At 34.4% G+C, this 15370-nt stretch overlaps 1 protein-coding gene and 1 long non-coding RNA gene across 4 annotated transcripts in view; one reads left to right on the top strand and one right to left on the bottom strand.

Annotated features, from left to right (window-relative positions):
* LOC126931793 (NKG2-A/NKG2-B type II integral membrane protein) overlaps positions 1 to 15370 on the top strand; it is a 60758-nt gene that overhangs the window by 34919 nt on the left and 10469 nt on the right. The window contains exons 1-6 of one of the 3 annotated variants that reach the window (XM_050750263.1): positions 953 to 1312; positions 1687 to 1785; positions 2059 to 2103; positions 3165 to 3316; positions 5219 to 5319; positions 6204 to 6822. The exons of 1 other annotated variant lie outside the window; for it this stretch is intronic. In XM_050750263.1, coding sequence (XP_050606220.1) covers positions 1126 to 1312; positions 1687 to 1785; positions 2059 to 2103; positions 3165 to 3316; positions 5219 to 5319; positions 6204 to 6315 — 696 coding nt within the window. In that variant the 5' untranslated portion in view covers positions 953 to 1125 and the 3' untranslated portion in view covers positions 6316 to 6822. Of the gene's footprint in view, positions 1 to 952; positions 1313 to 1686; positions 1786 to 2058; positions 2104 to 3164; positions 3317 to 5218; positions 5320 to 6203; positions 6823 to 15370 lie in introns of those variants that run through there. One more of the 3 variants, XM_050750261.1, reaches the window with a different exon arrangement.
* The window catches only part of LOC126931795 (uncharacterized), a 31343-nt gene that overhangs the window by 14243 nt on the left and 1730 nt on the right, over positions 1 to 15370 (bottom strand). The window contains exon 2 of the long non-coding RNA XR_007717928.1: positions 1196 to 1257. This is a non-coding gene — a long non-coding RNA (uncharacterized LOC126931795). The remainder of the gene's footprint in view (positions 1 to 1195; positions 1258 to 15370) is intronic.

Raw genomic sequence — 15370 nt, 5'->3', positions numbered from 1 at the left:
TACACACTCTAATGCCAATCAGAAATAATAAAATGGCAATTGTGTTAAAAATAGGCAAAATATATATTATATATTCAGTGCTAACATGTCCCAGGTTGTGTGTTTAGTTTTGCATGTAGTATACTTTATAAATTATTTTTCCCAATGTAGATTAGTAAACTAGGTTAGTAGACACGCAGTAATTTAGTAAAGGTCACCCATTATAACTTGCAAAGCTAGAATTAATTGTAGTCTCACTGACTACAGAGCTCATTGACTAGATTATTAAATTACATTATCTGAACTATTACAATTACTTATACAACCAAAGCGACCTTCACTGACTTCTACAACCATAGGAGCTTTCTGAAAGTTTGATTGGACACTGTTCTTCCACAGATGGCCCACACGTTTATTCATCATTTTAAGTTTTCCAATTTAAGTCCTTAAATCAATTACCAATTTCTTGTGTAAAAGAAGCAACTTAAAAATGCATTTTGTTTTCAATAGTATTTACTTTATGCATAGAGTAATGTACTGTTTTACAAGATATAAGATATATTTTTAAAATCTTAATGAATTTTCCAATTTCCTAATTTAGTAAAAAAATCATTTGACAATACCTCATGTCCTTTTAAAAAATGAATTTTTAGTATAAGAAGTTACTCTATATGCTAACAGAACTATTTTATCTTATGGCACAATATGCTTAACCATCAGGGAATCTTAAAACTATCATAAGAAATAGTGTATTTGTATTTCTAAATACAGTATTTTAATTGTTAACGTATGCATTCTATTGGTGCTAAATATTTTTGAAGAATTTAAACTTAATTTAATACAAATTTTTTTCATGAACTTCCTATTTCTCACAGGTTTAATGTTTTTATTGTTTCCACTAGTAATATTATGTCAAATACAGAATATCTCTAAAAAAATACCAATTGTATCATGTGATTTTTGCTTAAAGCTTTAGGAAATTAGTACCAGAATTTTACATTGGTTAACAGCAAAGTAAACATTACTGCTCAGACCCAACATATGCAAATTGCCTATACCAGGGATCCTATCAAAATATACACCGTTTATAGCTTCTTAAGTACAGTTATCGTAGAGCACAGTCCCTGACATCACACAGCTGCAGAGATGAATAAACAAAGAGGAACCTTCTCAGAAGTGAGTCTGGCCCAGGATCCAAAGAGGCAGCAAAGGAAACCAAAAGGCAATAAAAGCTCCATTTCAGGAACCGAACAGGAAATATTCCAAGTAGAATTAAACCTTCAAAATCCTTCTGTGAATCATCAAGGGATTGATCAAATATATGACTGCCAAGGTAACACATTAAATAGATCTTCGATATTATTGTTCTAGGACGTACAGTTGAGTGCAGAAGGGTGGGGAAAGATTAGGGAATATTTTGCACTTGTGAGAATCAGAGTTCATAATTGGGATCTAATATTCTAATATGACATCAGAAGACTAATTTTATTCAGGCATTGTTCAACCGTAATCGGCGATCCACTCATGGAACATTATGTTTCCTGAAAATGAACTGGTATATTCTGAGAGAAAGATTACCAGAGTAGATGTAGATTTAGAGGCCAGAGGTTATCATTATGTTTCCCTGTGCATGTGGGTTCTCTAGTATGGAATCCTAATCAACTCTCTATCTCCCCTCTCTCAGTGCCTCTGTTTCTCTCCCTGCAGGTTTACTGCCACCTCCAGAGAAGCTCACTGCTGAGGTCCTGGGAATCATTTGCATTGTCCTGATGGCCACTGTGTTAAAAACAGTGGTTCTTATTCCTTGTAAGCACATTCTTGAAAGATTAGATGGGAAAGTTTTACTTTAATGCTTGGAAGTGCCTCAAAATATTTCATACTGTTGAAGAATAGAACTCTCATTGTAATGTTTATTTCAGAGATCTATTACTTCATTTATTTTTTATAGAAAAAGTTAATTTCATTAAAGATTGTCCCCATTTTAAATAACACACAAAGTTTCAAAGTAAGAAACTAAACCCATTATTGTTTATCTAGGTATTAGTTTTTACAAAAATCATTTTAATTTTTCTATTACAGTCCCGGAGCAGAGCAATTCTTCCCTGAATACAAGAACGCAGAAAGGTACATTTTTATTTTCAACGTTCAGATATTAGTATAATTTGGACCCAAAAGTAATATGGTTATTCTGAATTTTTCACAACATAAATAACAAAATCATTGTAGAGAATATGTGTTTATTTTTGTGTGTGTGTAACCTATCTATATATATATATACACACATACACATACAATGTATTTTCTGAATTCATAATTCAAATGCATGCTATAGGAGAAAAGTATTTAGAAAAAAGAATTAATTTTTGAAAGTGGTTACGTCAAATACCACAAGAGATGGTGAAGTTTAGTGCTAAAGTCTTTAAAAATATTTCTTTCGAAGATCTATTCATTTATTTTTATAGAAAAAGTGAATTTTATTAAAGATTGTCCCCATTTTAAATAACACACAAAGTTTCAAAGTAAGAAACTAAATTCATTATGGTTTATCTAGATATTAGTTTTTATAAAACTCATTTTAATTTTTCTATTACAATCCTGGAGCAGAACAATTCTTTCCCGAATACAAGAACCCAGAAAGGTACACTTTTATTTTCAACGTTCTGATATTAGTACAATTTATATTTTGTGTCTGGTTTAAGGCATGTAAAAGAATGGTGGCATTTTTGCAGAAAATAAGCCATAAAATTCAGCCATAAATATTTATAAACAAAGATTATAAGGCAGCATTTCCTTTTCTCCAATAAGTAGAAATACTCACTTAAAATCATTCTACCCTCTTTCTCCCAATTAACAGAACTTTCCTACTGCTATGAGATGATATGAAATGAATAATTTTACTATCCTAAAAAAGCAGTTGTGTATCAGTGACGTTCAAGACATGTGTGGAGTGTATTTTTGTTTATTGGTTTGCTTTATATGGAAACACGATTAGGGATGACAGGCTAACCCTTGTCTGTGCATGTGTGTATGACTGACTCGGTTATTTAAAAACATATATTTATAAGCCTGTAAGGATGCATAAATATGTTAAGCACATACAGGTTTATACTGTTGCAAATATGTAAACGAATTTTCATATGTAAACATTCATATTGTTCTGCATAGTAATTCATATCTTTATTTAGTACGTCACTGTGGCCATTGTCCTGAGGAGTGGATTACATATTCCAACAGTTGTTATTACATTGGCAAGGAAAAAAGAACTTGGGCAGAGAGTTTGCTGGCCTGTACTTCAAAGAACTCTAGTCTGCTTTCTATAGATAATGAAGAAGAAATGGTAAGATATAAATGTTTCAAACATTTTATGAAAAGCTTCTTTCAGTGAATAATACATTTGTAGGAAACATCCATGTGTGTGTACATATAATTATCTTATATATTTTCAAGTTTATGTAATATTCAATTGATTGACTTAATAATGTGTTTAAAGTTATATACTGCTAATGTACTTTTATTTTCAGTTTTTGTTTTCAAGGAAAACCATGCTTCTATAAATACTTTGAATACACAATAAATGTTGCATCTAATTTTATCAGGAATGATATGATCTGATTATGCAGATTGATTGCAAAGTGCATGAACTCATGCGATATAAGACAGATCATGAAATAAAAGTTTCCAGCTCTAGCAGTTCCACCCCTGTGTATACACTCATCACTTACCCTGACTCCTCTCCAAAACACTGCCTGACTTTTAATATTATAAATAGCATTTGCCTGTTCTTGAATTTATATAAAGGGAATCATACAGTGTGAATTTCATGTCTGTGTTTTTCACTCCTATCTGATATTTGTGCAATTCCTCCATATTATTGCAGTTATCAGTAGTATGTTACTGTTCACTGCTGTACTATGTGCAAAGAACACTAAGAATCCATTCAGTCCTTGTCTCTGGATGGGGAAGTGGGTCTCCTGCCCTCAGGGACAAAGAGGACCCTGGGTGGTGCACTGGTAGTCATGGGGTGGCTTTGCTGATCCCCCTCACCCACATCCACCCTGGTGTCTCTTGGAATGAGAAGGAAGCACTTCCTCTGGCTGTATTGATAGCAGGTCTCCTGGTAGCTCATCCTTGCCAGTGGTACCAGCCTCGCCTGGTGGTGTGGAGGGGACTCCCCTTCAATACAGAGCAGGAGTGAGCTTTGCTGGGCCTCCTCCTGTTGCCAGGTTGGGTGTGGGGAAACAGCAGGCCTAGGTCACCTTCTTCTCTCGGGTGGGAAACTTAACATGCTCGCTCAGATACTTTGTTGAATCCTGATGCTAGGGTCCCAGACAATGTCATTTTCCTCTTTCCACCTTTCAGAGTTCTCCATTGCTTTTGCCTTTCATTAATCCTAGAGTTTAATAGTTATTTTTAGTAGGGAGTAGCAGAGAGAGATGAGTCTACACCACCTGGTCAGGACCACTGTTATTCCACCAAAACCAAATCAGATAAAAAAGTGAGGGCTTATCTAATTAAAGAATGGTGTGCTGCCCAGAAAACACAATCTGTAGCTTCTATGTCATTTATTTCTGAATGACAACCTCTCATTTCTCTTTTTTTTTTTTGAGACGGAGTCTCGCTCTGTCACCCAGGCTGGAGTACAGTGGCCGGATCTCAGCTCACTGCAAGCTCTGTCTCCCAGGTTTATGCCATTCTCCTGCCTCAGCCTCCCGAGTAGCTGGGACTACAGGCGCCCGCCACCTCGCCCGGCTAGTTTTTTTGTATTTTGTAGTAGAGACGGGGTTTCACCGTGTTAGCCAGGATGGTCTCGATGTCCTGACCTCGTGATCCGCCCGTCTCGGCCTCCCAAAGTGCTGGGATTACAGGCTTGAGCCACCGCGCCCGGCCTCATTTCTCTTCTAAATCTCCAACTCTGGGACATATAGTGCAAATATAGATTGATTTTGTCACAGTATCTGGAGGAATGAATGCACAGTATCAGGAAACTTATTTAAATCCTTCCTGTGTTTTTTCAGTCAATTGGGGTAACTATTATAATGCAAGAATTAAGATGTCTTTATTAACATGAGAATAAGAATGAAAGTACTAAGTATAAACATTGAAGAGTTCATTTATATCAAAATCATAAACATTTATGAAAGTTTTTGGTACTGCAAATAGTGATTTTCAACTTTAATATATTGTCTTTATAATGTTTTCATAATTATTATTTAAGTGAAAATTCTTTCTTTTCTTTTAGAAATTTCTGACTGCCATTTTACCTTCCTCATGGATTGGTGTGTTTCGTAACAGCAGTCATCATCCATGGGTGACAATAAACGGTCTGACTTTCAAACATGAGTAAGTTGTTTTGTACGGTGCTATATAAAAAATATATAAAGGATAAATTCAGAAGACTAATATGAATAAATTTATGTGGAATCATTGACATGAAGAAAGATGTGGAAAGTTAGTGAAATGTTGACATAATTATTTTACAATAGACCATAGTAGTCCCTATATGTCAATTGCTCGTCAGTCAGCTAGTAACCCTCTTGGTTATGAGATGGACCAGGGGCGTCCAATCTTTGGCTTCTCTGGGCCACATGGGAAGAAGAATAGTATTGGGCCACACATAAAATACACTAACACTAATGATAGCTGACGAGCTAAAAAAAAAAAAAAAAAAAAAAAAAATCACAGAATGTTTTAAGAAAGTTTATGTATTTAAGTTGGGCCACATTCAAAGCAGTCCTGGGTCACATGCAGCCCGTGGGCAGCCAGTTGGACAAGCTTGAGATGGACTACCAGGGAATTGCAGAGCTTGTTTTTATTAAAAAGCCACTCTTACTATTTTCCTTAAGAATATCCTCAAAGCACAATAGTAGTGCTGTTGGCATATTGCTATAATTTTTTTATTAGTAGTTATTGTTGTCAATCTCTTATTGTGCCTAATTTAGAAATTAAACTTTATCGTAGTTACGAATGTGTAGAGAAAACATAATCTCTCTATAGGTTCTGTACTATCTGCTGTTTCAGGCATCCACTGGGGTTGAAACATATCCCCCGTGGATGAAGGGGAACCATGCTATTGAGTGTTCAGAATAATGACTCTTACTAATATTATGAGAAATTTAATTACCATTTTCCATAAAATTCTTTTCTTACACTACATAGAAAATGCTTTTGTCTCATGAATCATTTGCTTAAAATGTAACAGAATATGGATTTTTCTCCCATTGCAGGATAAAAAACTCCGATAATGCTGAACACAACTGTGCAATGCTACATGCACGTGGACTCAAATCAAACCAGTGTGAATCTACAGTAATATATCATTGTAAGCATAAGCTTTAGAAGTAAAGCATTTGCGTTTGCAGTGCATCAGATAAATTTTATATTTCTCAAAATAGGAATAATATTATGATTGCATAAATCTTGAAATGAATTACATTATTTGCTCTAATAAGAAAATTCTAAGTCAATTATTGAAGTAGGATACACACAATTACTAAAGTACAGATATCCCAGCATTTGTGTCGGGCTCATTTTGCACAACATGATATTTGTGGTATTCAGCCTTTCTAAAAGTTGCATGTTATATGAGTCAGTTTCTATGAAGTATCAAGAACAGTCAAACCCATGGAGACAGAAAGTAGAATAGTGGTTGCCAATGCCTAAGGGAGGTGGAAATAGGAGGTGATCACTAATTGATAGAACGTTCTTTGTGTCGTGATGAAAACTTTCTAAATTCCAATAGTGGTGATGGTTGTAACTCTGTGAATATACTAAACATCATTGATTTTTAATCATTTTAAGTGGATGAAATTTATGCTTTGTACATGACACTTCAATAAAGCTATCAGGAAAAAAAAGAGCCTCTCATGGGATCGTTTGTGACTGCATTTATTCTCTAATTTTCAAAGATGAGCTTCTTTATAATATTGACTTTTCTAATCAATATAAAGTGTTTCCTTCCTTCAATGTACTGTGTTATCTTTAATTTCTCTCTATCGTATTTTGTATTTTGTGCGATTGAAGTCATACAGAAATGTAGGTATTTTATATTCATGCTTTTGTAAATGGCATCCTGATTCTAAAATTCCCTTTAGTAATTTTTGTTGTTACAAATAGAAATACAACTGATATCTGCATTTTTATTTTATATTTACTTATTACACTGATTTTATATATTTAAATCTATTATGTCAACTATTGATTTTTTTCTGGGTGTTCTATATAAAGAACATTTTATCTGCAAATCATCACACTTTTATTTTTTTAAATCCATGTGCTATAACTTAGTTTTATTTTCATTTATTTTCACTGGCTAGGGTTTTATACCCATAGTTGAATAGAAAGTGCAATCAAAGTTCTGTGTGTATCATATGTATCGTTTTCTGGTTTTGGCAAAAAATACTTCAACATGTTATTCATATTTACAAATCTTGATAGTTTTCTTCATCCTATCTCATTTCAAAGCAGTTTTATAATATTCTCATTTTCTAATAGATTTTATCAATTGTACCATTTTACTAATTTGTATCAGTTGGAATGATATATGTTTTGTTTATATAACATTTTATAAACTACTTTTATTTTTTCAAACGTTAAACCAGCCTTTGTTTCTGAAATAAATCTATGATGATCATTGCATATTTGCCTCATAAAATATCAGTGCTGGCTGGGTGCGGTGGATCACGTCTGGAATCCTTCACTTTGGGAGGCTGAGGTGGGCCGATCACGAGGTCAAACGATCGAGACCATCCTGGCCAACATGCTGAAACCCCATCTGTACTAAAAATACAAAAATTAGCTGGGCGTGGTGGTGCACACCTATAGCACCTATAGGCTGAGGCAGGAGAATCACTTTAAACTGGGGGTCCGAGGTTGCAGTGAGCCGAGAGCACACAACTGCACTCCAACCTGGCCACAGAGGGAGTCTCTGTCTCAAAAAAAAAAAAAAAAAAATTGGATATCTATTTTATGTAGGGTAAGATTTATTTCTTCATCCATGTTCACAAGGATATTTCACCATGTTTTTGTTCATAGCTATAAACTTGAAAAGTTTTGGTATCAAGGCTATCTCAGGAAGAATTTCCATTTTTCTGTAACCTGGAAGCATTTGGTGAGAGTACTGCTTTATTTTTAAATGTTATAATTCACTAGTAATGTCATCTGAGTTTGCAGACTGTTTTTGTAGGAAAGTTTATGTCTAAACTGAATTTCTTAGATACATGTGGGATATACTCAGAATTCTATCTGAGGTGCTGCATTTGGCAAAGAGTATTTATGAATTTTCTATTTCATATAGACATTAAAATGTAAGGAAAATATAGTTTTATTGCCTCTAAATAACTTTAAATAACATTATGGCATTTCCACATTTAATCTAGAAATAGGCCAGTTGTGGTGGCTCAAGCCTATAGTCCCAGCACTTTGGGAGGCATCACTGTGCCCGGCCCATATCAATTTTTTAAAATGTTAAATTTGTTATTTTTGTGGATATATTAGTAGGTGTATATTTCTGGTAGTCTTTCATCAAATTTTAAAAGCATTTTCATTGAAAATACCTTTGGCCTTGCTGTTCTCTCTACTGTAATATTCTTTATCGTGACTTTTTACTGTTTATTCATTTTTTTCTTATACATCACTTGTATTTAATTTTAGCTTTTCTATTTTTATTTTAGTGCATTCCAGTTAATTTAATTTTTAGGTCATCTTTTGTAATATATATACATTGAGGACAATCAGTTTTTACAAGAAAGAGTTCTCTTCTCTTCTATTTTCCTTATAATTCATATAAAAATTGTGACCATTCATTTTGAGAATTTCTTCCACCCATATGTTATTTAGACATGTATTACTGAATTTAAAACCATGTAAGGTTGGCAGATATTTTTTACTGACTTCTATCGTAGGTAAACTGTAGTTAGAACATTTTCTGTGAAGCTGGAAATATTCTTCATCTTTGTATACCAAGATGTGGCTAGTGTGCTGAGAAACTGGTTTTACATGATATTTATTTTGTATTAATTAACGTTGAACTAGAATATTTATTTTTTAACTGTCCACTGGCCAAGCTTAGCTAGTGGTACTACGTTGAAATCGTAGTCCTATATTTTTTACTTATATGCTTAGAGTTATGAGATTATAGTGTATTTGGGAAAAATACGTGAAATTAAATATGTGAGTATGCTACATATGTGTGAGTGTGTGCCTATGAGTGATAACTACTTGTCTAGTTCTAATCTTTCTATAGGCTCCCTGGTCTGTTTATGTGTTAAGCACTGAGAGAAAAGTGTGTAAAATCCCGTTTATGATTGTTTACTTATTCACTTTCTTCAATCATATGTTGAACTTGTATCATTAGGTACATGCAATGATAAAAATGTATATTACTAGTGGTTTAGAAAGTTAATCTAACATTATGAAGCATGCTTCTTCAATTCCAGTAAAGGGCTTGCCTTATATTAAGACAGCACATTAACTGTAATAGTGTTCTACCAGTTTGTGAGATATGGTATATGTTTGTAAATATTTTATCTTCATCTTTTCTTTTTTAAATATTTCAGTTTTAATTTCAGTGAGTACATAGTAGGTGTATATGTTTCTTGGGCACATGAGTTGTTTTGAGACATACGTGCAATGCATAATAATGACATCATGTAAAAATGGTGTATCCATCTCCCTAAGGATTTATCCTTTATGTTACAATCTAATTATACTCTTTAGTTATTTTAAAATGTACAATTAAATTATTATTGACTATAGTGACCCTGTTGTGCTATCAAACACTAGGTCTTATTCATCTTTTCTAAATATTTTTATAGCCATTAATTAAGCGTTTTCACCTCCCTACTACTACCCTTCTGTTATCCTTCTCAATCTTTGGTAACCATCCTTCTAGTCTCTCTCTCCATGAGTTCAATTGTTGTGGTGTTTAAATCCCACAAGTAAGTGAGAGCATGTGATGATTGTCTTTCTGTGACTGGCTTATTTTACTGAACATAATGACCCCTGGTTCCATTCATGTTGTAGCAGATGACAGGGTCTCATTCTTTTTATGGCTGAATATTAGTCCATTGTTTATATATACAACATTTTCTTTGTCCATTCATCTGTTAATGGACACTCATGTAGCTTCCAGATCTTCGCTATTGTGAACAGTGCTGCGGCAAACATGGGAGTACAGCTATCCCTCAGATATACTGATTTTCTTTCTTTTGGGTATATACCAGGGAGTGGGATTGCCGGATCACATGGTAGCTCTACTTTTATATTCATTTTTCTTTATGCTTACATGAAAGGAATGTCTCATAAAGACAACAGCTATTACTGAATATATACATGCTTTGCTTTTATATTCAAATACTTTATACTTAATATAATGAATATCTAAAATATTATCCTTATGTATTTTATTTGTATGGAAATATATAAGCACAGGTATTAATTATAACTTAATTTTTATTACATTCTAATTGAACACTACCAAGTGTTTAAACTCTGTTGTTCCCTTGTGTTTTCATAATAGACATTTTCATTGTTTACTTTCCACACAGAAACTTGTTAATTTAATACAATTTACAACAAACCTGCTGGCACTTTGATCTTGGACCTCCCTGCTCTCTGAACTGTGCGTAATATATCTATATGGTTAATAAATTGCTTGGTTTGCGATATTTTATTATACCAGTACAAACAAAGTGAGATTACTCTCTATTTTATTTACCAATTAGCCTGTATCTGCTCCCCAAATTCTAATACAAATATTTATCTCAATGTTGGAAACTTTATCATTAATACACTATTCAGTATCCAATATCCAATTAAGTATATCCACACAATTCCCTTACTTTAAGTCTTCTTTTTGAATATCCAAGTTTTCATTGGGAATCTATGTTTAATCTATTGAAGATATTTAAATTTTATATTCTTTAGAGTTTGTAATAACTAATTCACTCCAATTTTTAAAATTACTTGAAAATTATTTTATTTCATGTTACATTAAAAGTATATTTTCACTTCTTGTTGACTTCCAACTTACCCATAAATTATATGAAACCACATATTGTCATTTTTTGCTATAGTCACAGTAATACATTTGTAGGTTTGTGTTAGGGTTCTCTGGAGGGACAGAACTAATAGGATACACGTATCCTAGTTTTCACATGTATCTATGAAAGGGGGTTTATTAGGGAGAATTGGCTCACACAATCACAAGGCAAAGTCCCACAACAGGCCCTCTGCATGCTGGGGAAGAAAGAAGCCAGTAGTGGCTCAGTCCGAGTCAAAAGCCTCAAAAGCAGAGAAGCCAAAAGTGCAGCCTTCAGTCTGCGGCCGAAGTCCCAGGAGCCCCTGTAAAACCACTGGGGTAAGTACAAGAGTCCAAAGGCTGAAGAGCCTGGAGTCTGATGTCCAAAGGCAGGAGGAACAGAAGCGACGCATCCAGCATGGGAGAACAATGAAAGCCAGAAGACTCAGCAAGCCAGCTTACCCCACCTTCTTCTAGCTGCTTTGTTCTACTCACTCTGGCAGCCATTGGATGGTGTCCACCCACATTGAGGATGGGTCGTCTTCGCCCAGTCCACTGACTCAAATGTCAGTCTCCTCTGCCAACACCACCACAGATACAGTCAGAAACAACACTTTACCAGCTATCTGAGCATCCTTCCATCCAATCCAGTTGATACCTAATATTAATCATCGTAAGTTCTGTGTATGTGTGTGTATTTACGTCATATAAACCTACATATATACACACATCATATAGAGTAAATTCTAACTACTCCAGTTATCTTGTGTAATTTTTGTTTTGTTTTTATATATTTATTATGCCTTTGTATAAGCATAAACTTCATTCACATTAAATGTTCAAACAGTAGAAACTTGTCTTATTTCGATTAACAAAGGACATGATACACAGTCATGTGCCATAAAATGATGTTTTGGTCAATGATAGACTGCACATAGATAGTGGTCCCACTAGATTATCACGGAGCTGAAAATTTCCTATGACTTAGTGAGGTCATAGCAATCGTTGCAGTACGGTGTATTATTCACATGTCTGTGGTGATGCTGGTGTAAACAAATTACTATGCTGCCAGTGAAATAAAAGTATAGGACCCACAATTACATGCACTACATAATATTTGATAGTGATAATACATGACAATGTTATTGGTTTATGTATTTGCTGTAGTGTACTTTTAATTATTGCTTTAGAGTGTACTCCTTCTACTTCTACAAAAACAATTACCTGAAAAACAACCTTGGGCAGGTCCTGCAGGAGGAATTCCAGAAGAAGGCCTTGTTACCACAGGAGAGGACGGCTGCACATGTGTTATTGCCCCTGAACCTTCCAGTGGGGCAAGATGTGGAGGGGATGACAGTGATACTGATCTTGCTGACATTGTGTAGGCTTAGGCTAATGCGTGTGTTTGTGTGTTAGTGTTTTTAAAAGGTTAAAAAGAAAAAATTAAAATGAGCAATAGAAAAAAAGCTTGTAGAATAAGAATATAAAGAAAATAGATTTTAAGACTGTGCAATTTGTGTTTTTAAATATAGGGTATTTAAAAAGAGGCAGAAGGTTTTTTAAAAAATGGAAAATTTAGAAACCAACAAAGTTGCAGTAAGCTAAAGTAAATTTATTATTAGCAAAAGAAAAAAGTGCTGCATAAATATAGTGTGCCCTAGTGTAGAGTTTATGAATCCTGCAGTAGTGCGCTGTAATATCCTAGACCGTGACTTTCACTTGCTACTTACTCACTGACTCACCCAGGGAAAATGCCATTTCCGCAGGCTTCATTCATAGTCAGTGCCCTATAAAAGGATGCCATTTTAACCTTTTTTAAACCATATTTTACTGTTTTTTATGTTTACATATGATTAGATAAACAAAAATTACCATTCCCTTCATTGCTTACATTATTCACTACAATAACATGTTGGATGGGTTTGTATCCTTGGAGCAATAGGCTATTCCGTATAACATAGCTGTGTAGTAGCTGTATCATCTAAGTTTATGTAAATACACTCTATGATGTTGACACAAGGATAAAATTGCCTAAAGACACATCCCTCAGAAGTATCCCTGTCATTAAGCAAACAATTACAGTATAACACTATTTAATGGAAAACTCCAAGTGGATGTTTGTAGCAATGGTAGACATCAGTATTTCAAACTGAAACAGAAAACATTAGTGAATGATACGTTATGTGGCATCCTTAGTGAATGATTTTATTGTTTTAATTCCATAATGTGACTAATAGAAAAAATTAACCTAGTTTATGAAATATAATAAAATGTAAATATAAATAAATTTACTTGTAGGAGAAATAGATACAATATAAACACAAGCATATATGCATATAACATTGATTTATTTTATGAAAATATATTCCAATATATTTCACAGAGAAACATCTATACCTAGCCAACATTAGCCATTCTGATGGAAGGGCAAATAATAATTCTGATTGCAAAGAAATAAATATGGATTTAAATTCCAACTTTTTAGATTTTAGAGAATGGCAGAGCACAGTGGCTCATGCCTGTAATACCAGTACTTTGGGAGGCCAAGGCATATGGATAACGAAGTCAGGAGATCGAGACCATCCTCACTAACAGGGTGAAACCTCATCTCTACTAAAAATACAAAAAAAATTAGCTGGGCGTTTTGGCACATGTCTATAATCCCAGCTACTCAGGAGGCTGAGGCAGGAGAATCGCTTGAGCCCAGGAGGCAGAGGTTGCAGTGAGCCGAGATGGCACCACTGCACTCCAGCCTGGGCAATAGAATCATGCATAAACATTCCCCATTTTCTTGACAGAAAATAAATGATGAAAGATTTTTATTTAATATGATGAGATAATTTATAGTATTTTTCCTGATGTTCATGTATCATTTATTTTTTCAATTTTGTTTGTTTATTTTTGAGACAAGATCTGGCTCTGTCGCCCAGGCAGCAGTGCAGCAACACTAACTCAGTTCACTGTAGCCTCGACCTCCAGGGCTCAAGCGATCCTCCTGCCTCAGCCTCCAGAGCAGCTGGGACTACAAGCAAGCACCGGCATCCTCAGCTAATTTTTGTATTTGTTTTGAGAGAAGGGGTTTCATCCTGTGTATCATGCTGGCCTCGAACTCCTGAGTTCAAGTGATTCTGGATGCTGCGATCACTGACATGAGCTACCGCGCCCCGGCACTCGTACAATTTTACTTATGCTTTAAAAATCTCCGTTTTCTGGCCTCCCCATTTTTATGTAGTGATGTCTTTAAAATTGCTTTTACCTCCCTACTTAGTTTAACTTAAGTTTTAATCATTTACAACACATATTTCTGTTAAAATGCAGACAATAAGTCATTATTAGAGAGGGAATCAGTGAACAATATAGTGAGTAGTTTTTTATTATTGCAGTCTCTGGCATAGAGATATAGCTCAGTATTGTTTAATATTTTATTCCTTCAAGAGACATTTATTTTAGTCAGAGGAATCTGGTTAACTTACATAAAGAAGAAAAATGAATGAGGGAATTTTAAGAACTACGGCAAAGAAATCAAGAAGATAAGTTTGAAAATTCATGTCAGTTACAATTAAGTCGAAAATGTAACATTTTCTCAAAACAGTGACAAGTACATTAAATTCCGATTGATAAGATTATTATTTAAATTTTGTTATTATGATAGCAGTGATATTATAGGGGTATATGATAAAGAAGTATACAATGCCAAGTTTTAGCCACCTTGTCTAAATGTAGAAAGTAACCATCTAAGATACTTTTAAAAAGTTACAAGATTTTGGTGAATGTGACTGAGATGGAAACAATCAACTCCATGGGTTAAATCTCTGCTCTCCCCCCACCCTGTCGATCATTAAAATAATTTCTCTAAGAGGCACTTGAAAATGGACAGACTAAATGCCACACTAACCACCCAAAGCCTCATGTATTATAAAATGTGTGATGAGATAAACTCATTCAAAATAGCCCTAGGGTGAGAATTTCCTGTTCAAATCTGAAGTAACACATTGGCGAGGAATCTACTTTTTCCACTCTTGCCTCACTCTGACCCTTCAAAGGGGAGTCTGTGAAGATCACAGATAAGGTTTGTGTCTTTAGGAGGTAATCTGACCTCTCCACTGAAGGGCGTGTGGCTTTCTGGTGACAGAAGTTATGTGTTGCTACTCTCCCAGTTTCTCTACTTGCTCCTCTGATTTAGTAGAAGTTTGTAAATACTGGCTGTGATGCACCTGAGGTAAAGTTTATGTAGAGTAAAATCAAGGTAGAACTCTTTTCATGTGAATAATTCAAGGTGAAAAACGAGCCAAAATATAAAATATGTTTGAGGATTTCTTAGAGTATCCACATTATAGCCTGTGGAGAATCACTCAAGTAGATGCATACATAATA

This window comes from Macaca thibetana, chromosome 11, assembly GCF_024542745.1.
Source record: "Macaca thibetana thibetana isolate TM-01 chromosome 11, ASM2454274v1, whole genome shotgun sequence".
NCBI classification, from domain to species: domain Eukaryota; kingdom Metazoa; phylum Chordata; class Mammalia; order Primates; family Cercopithecidae; genus Macaca; species Macaca thibetana.
Note: the sequence above shows the minus strand (reverse complement) of the source record. Positions and strands in the feature narration are given on the sequence as shown.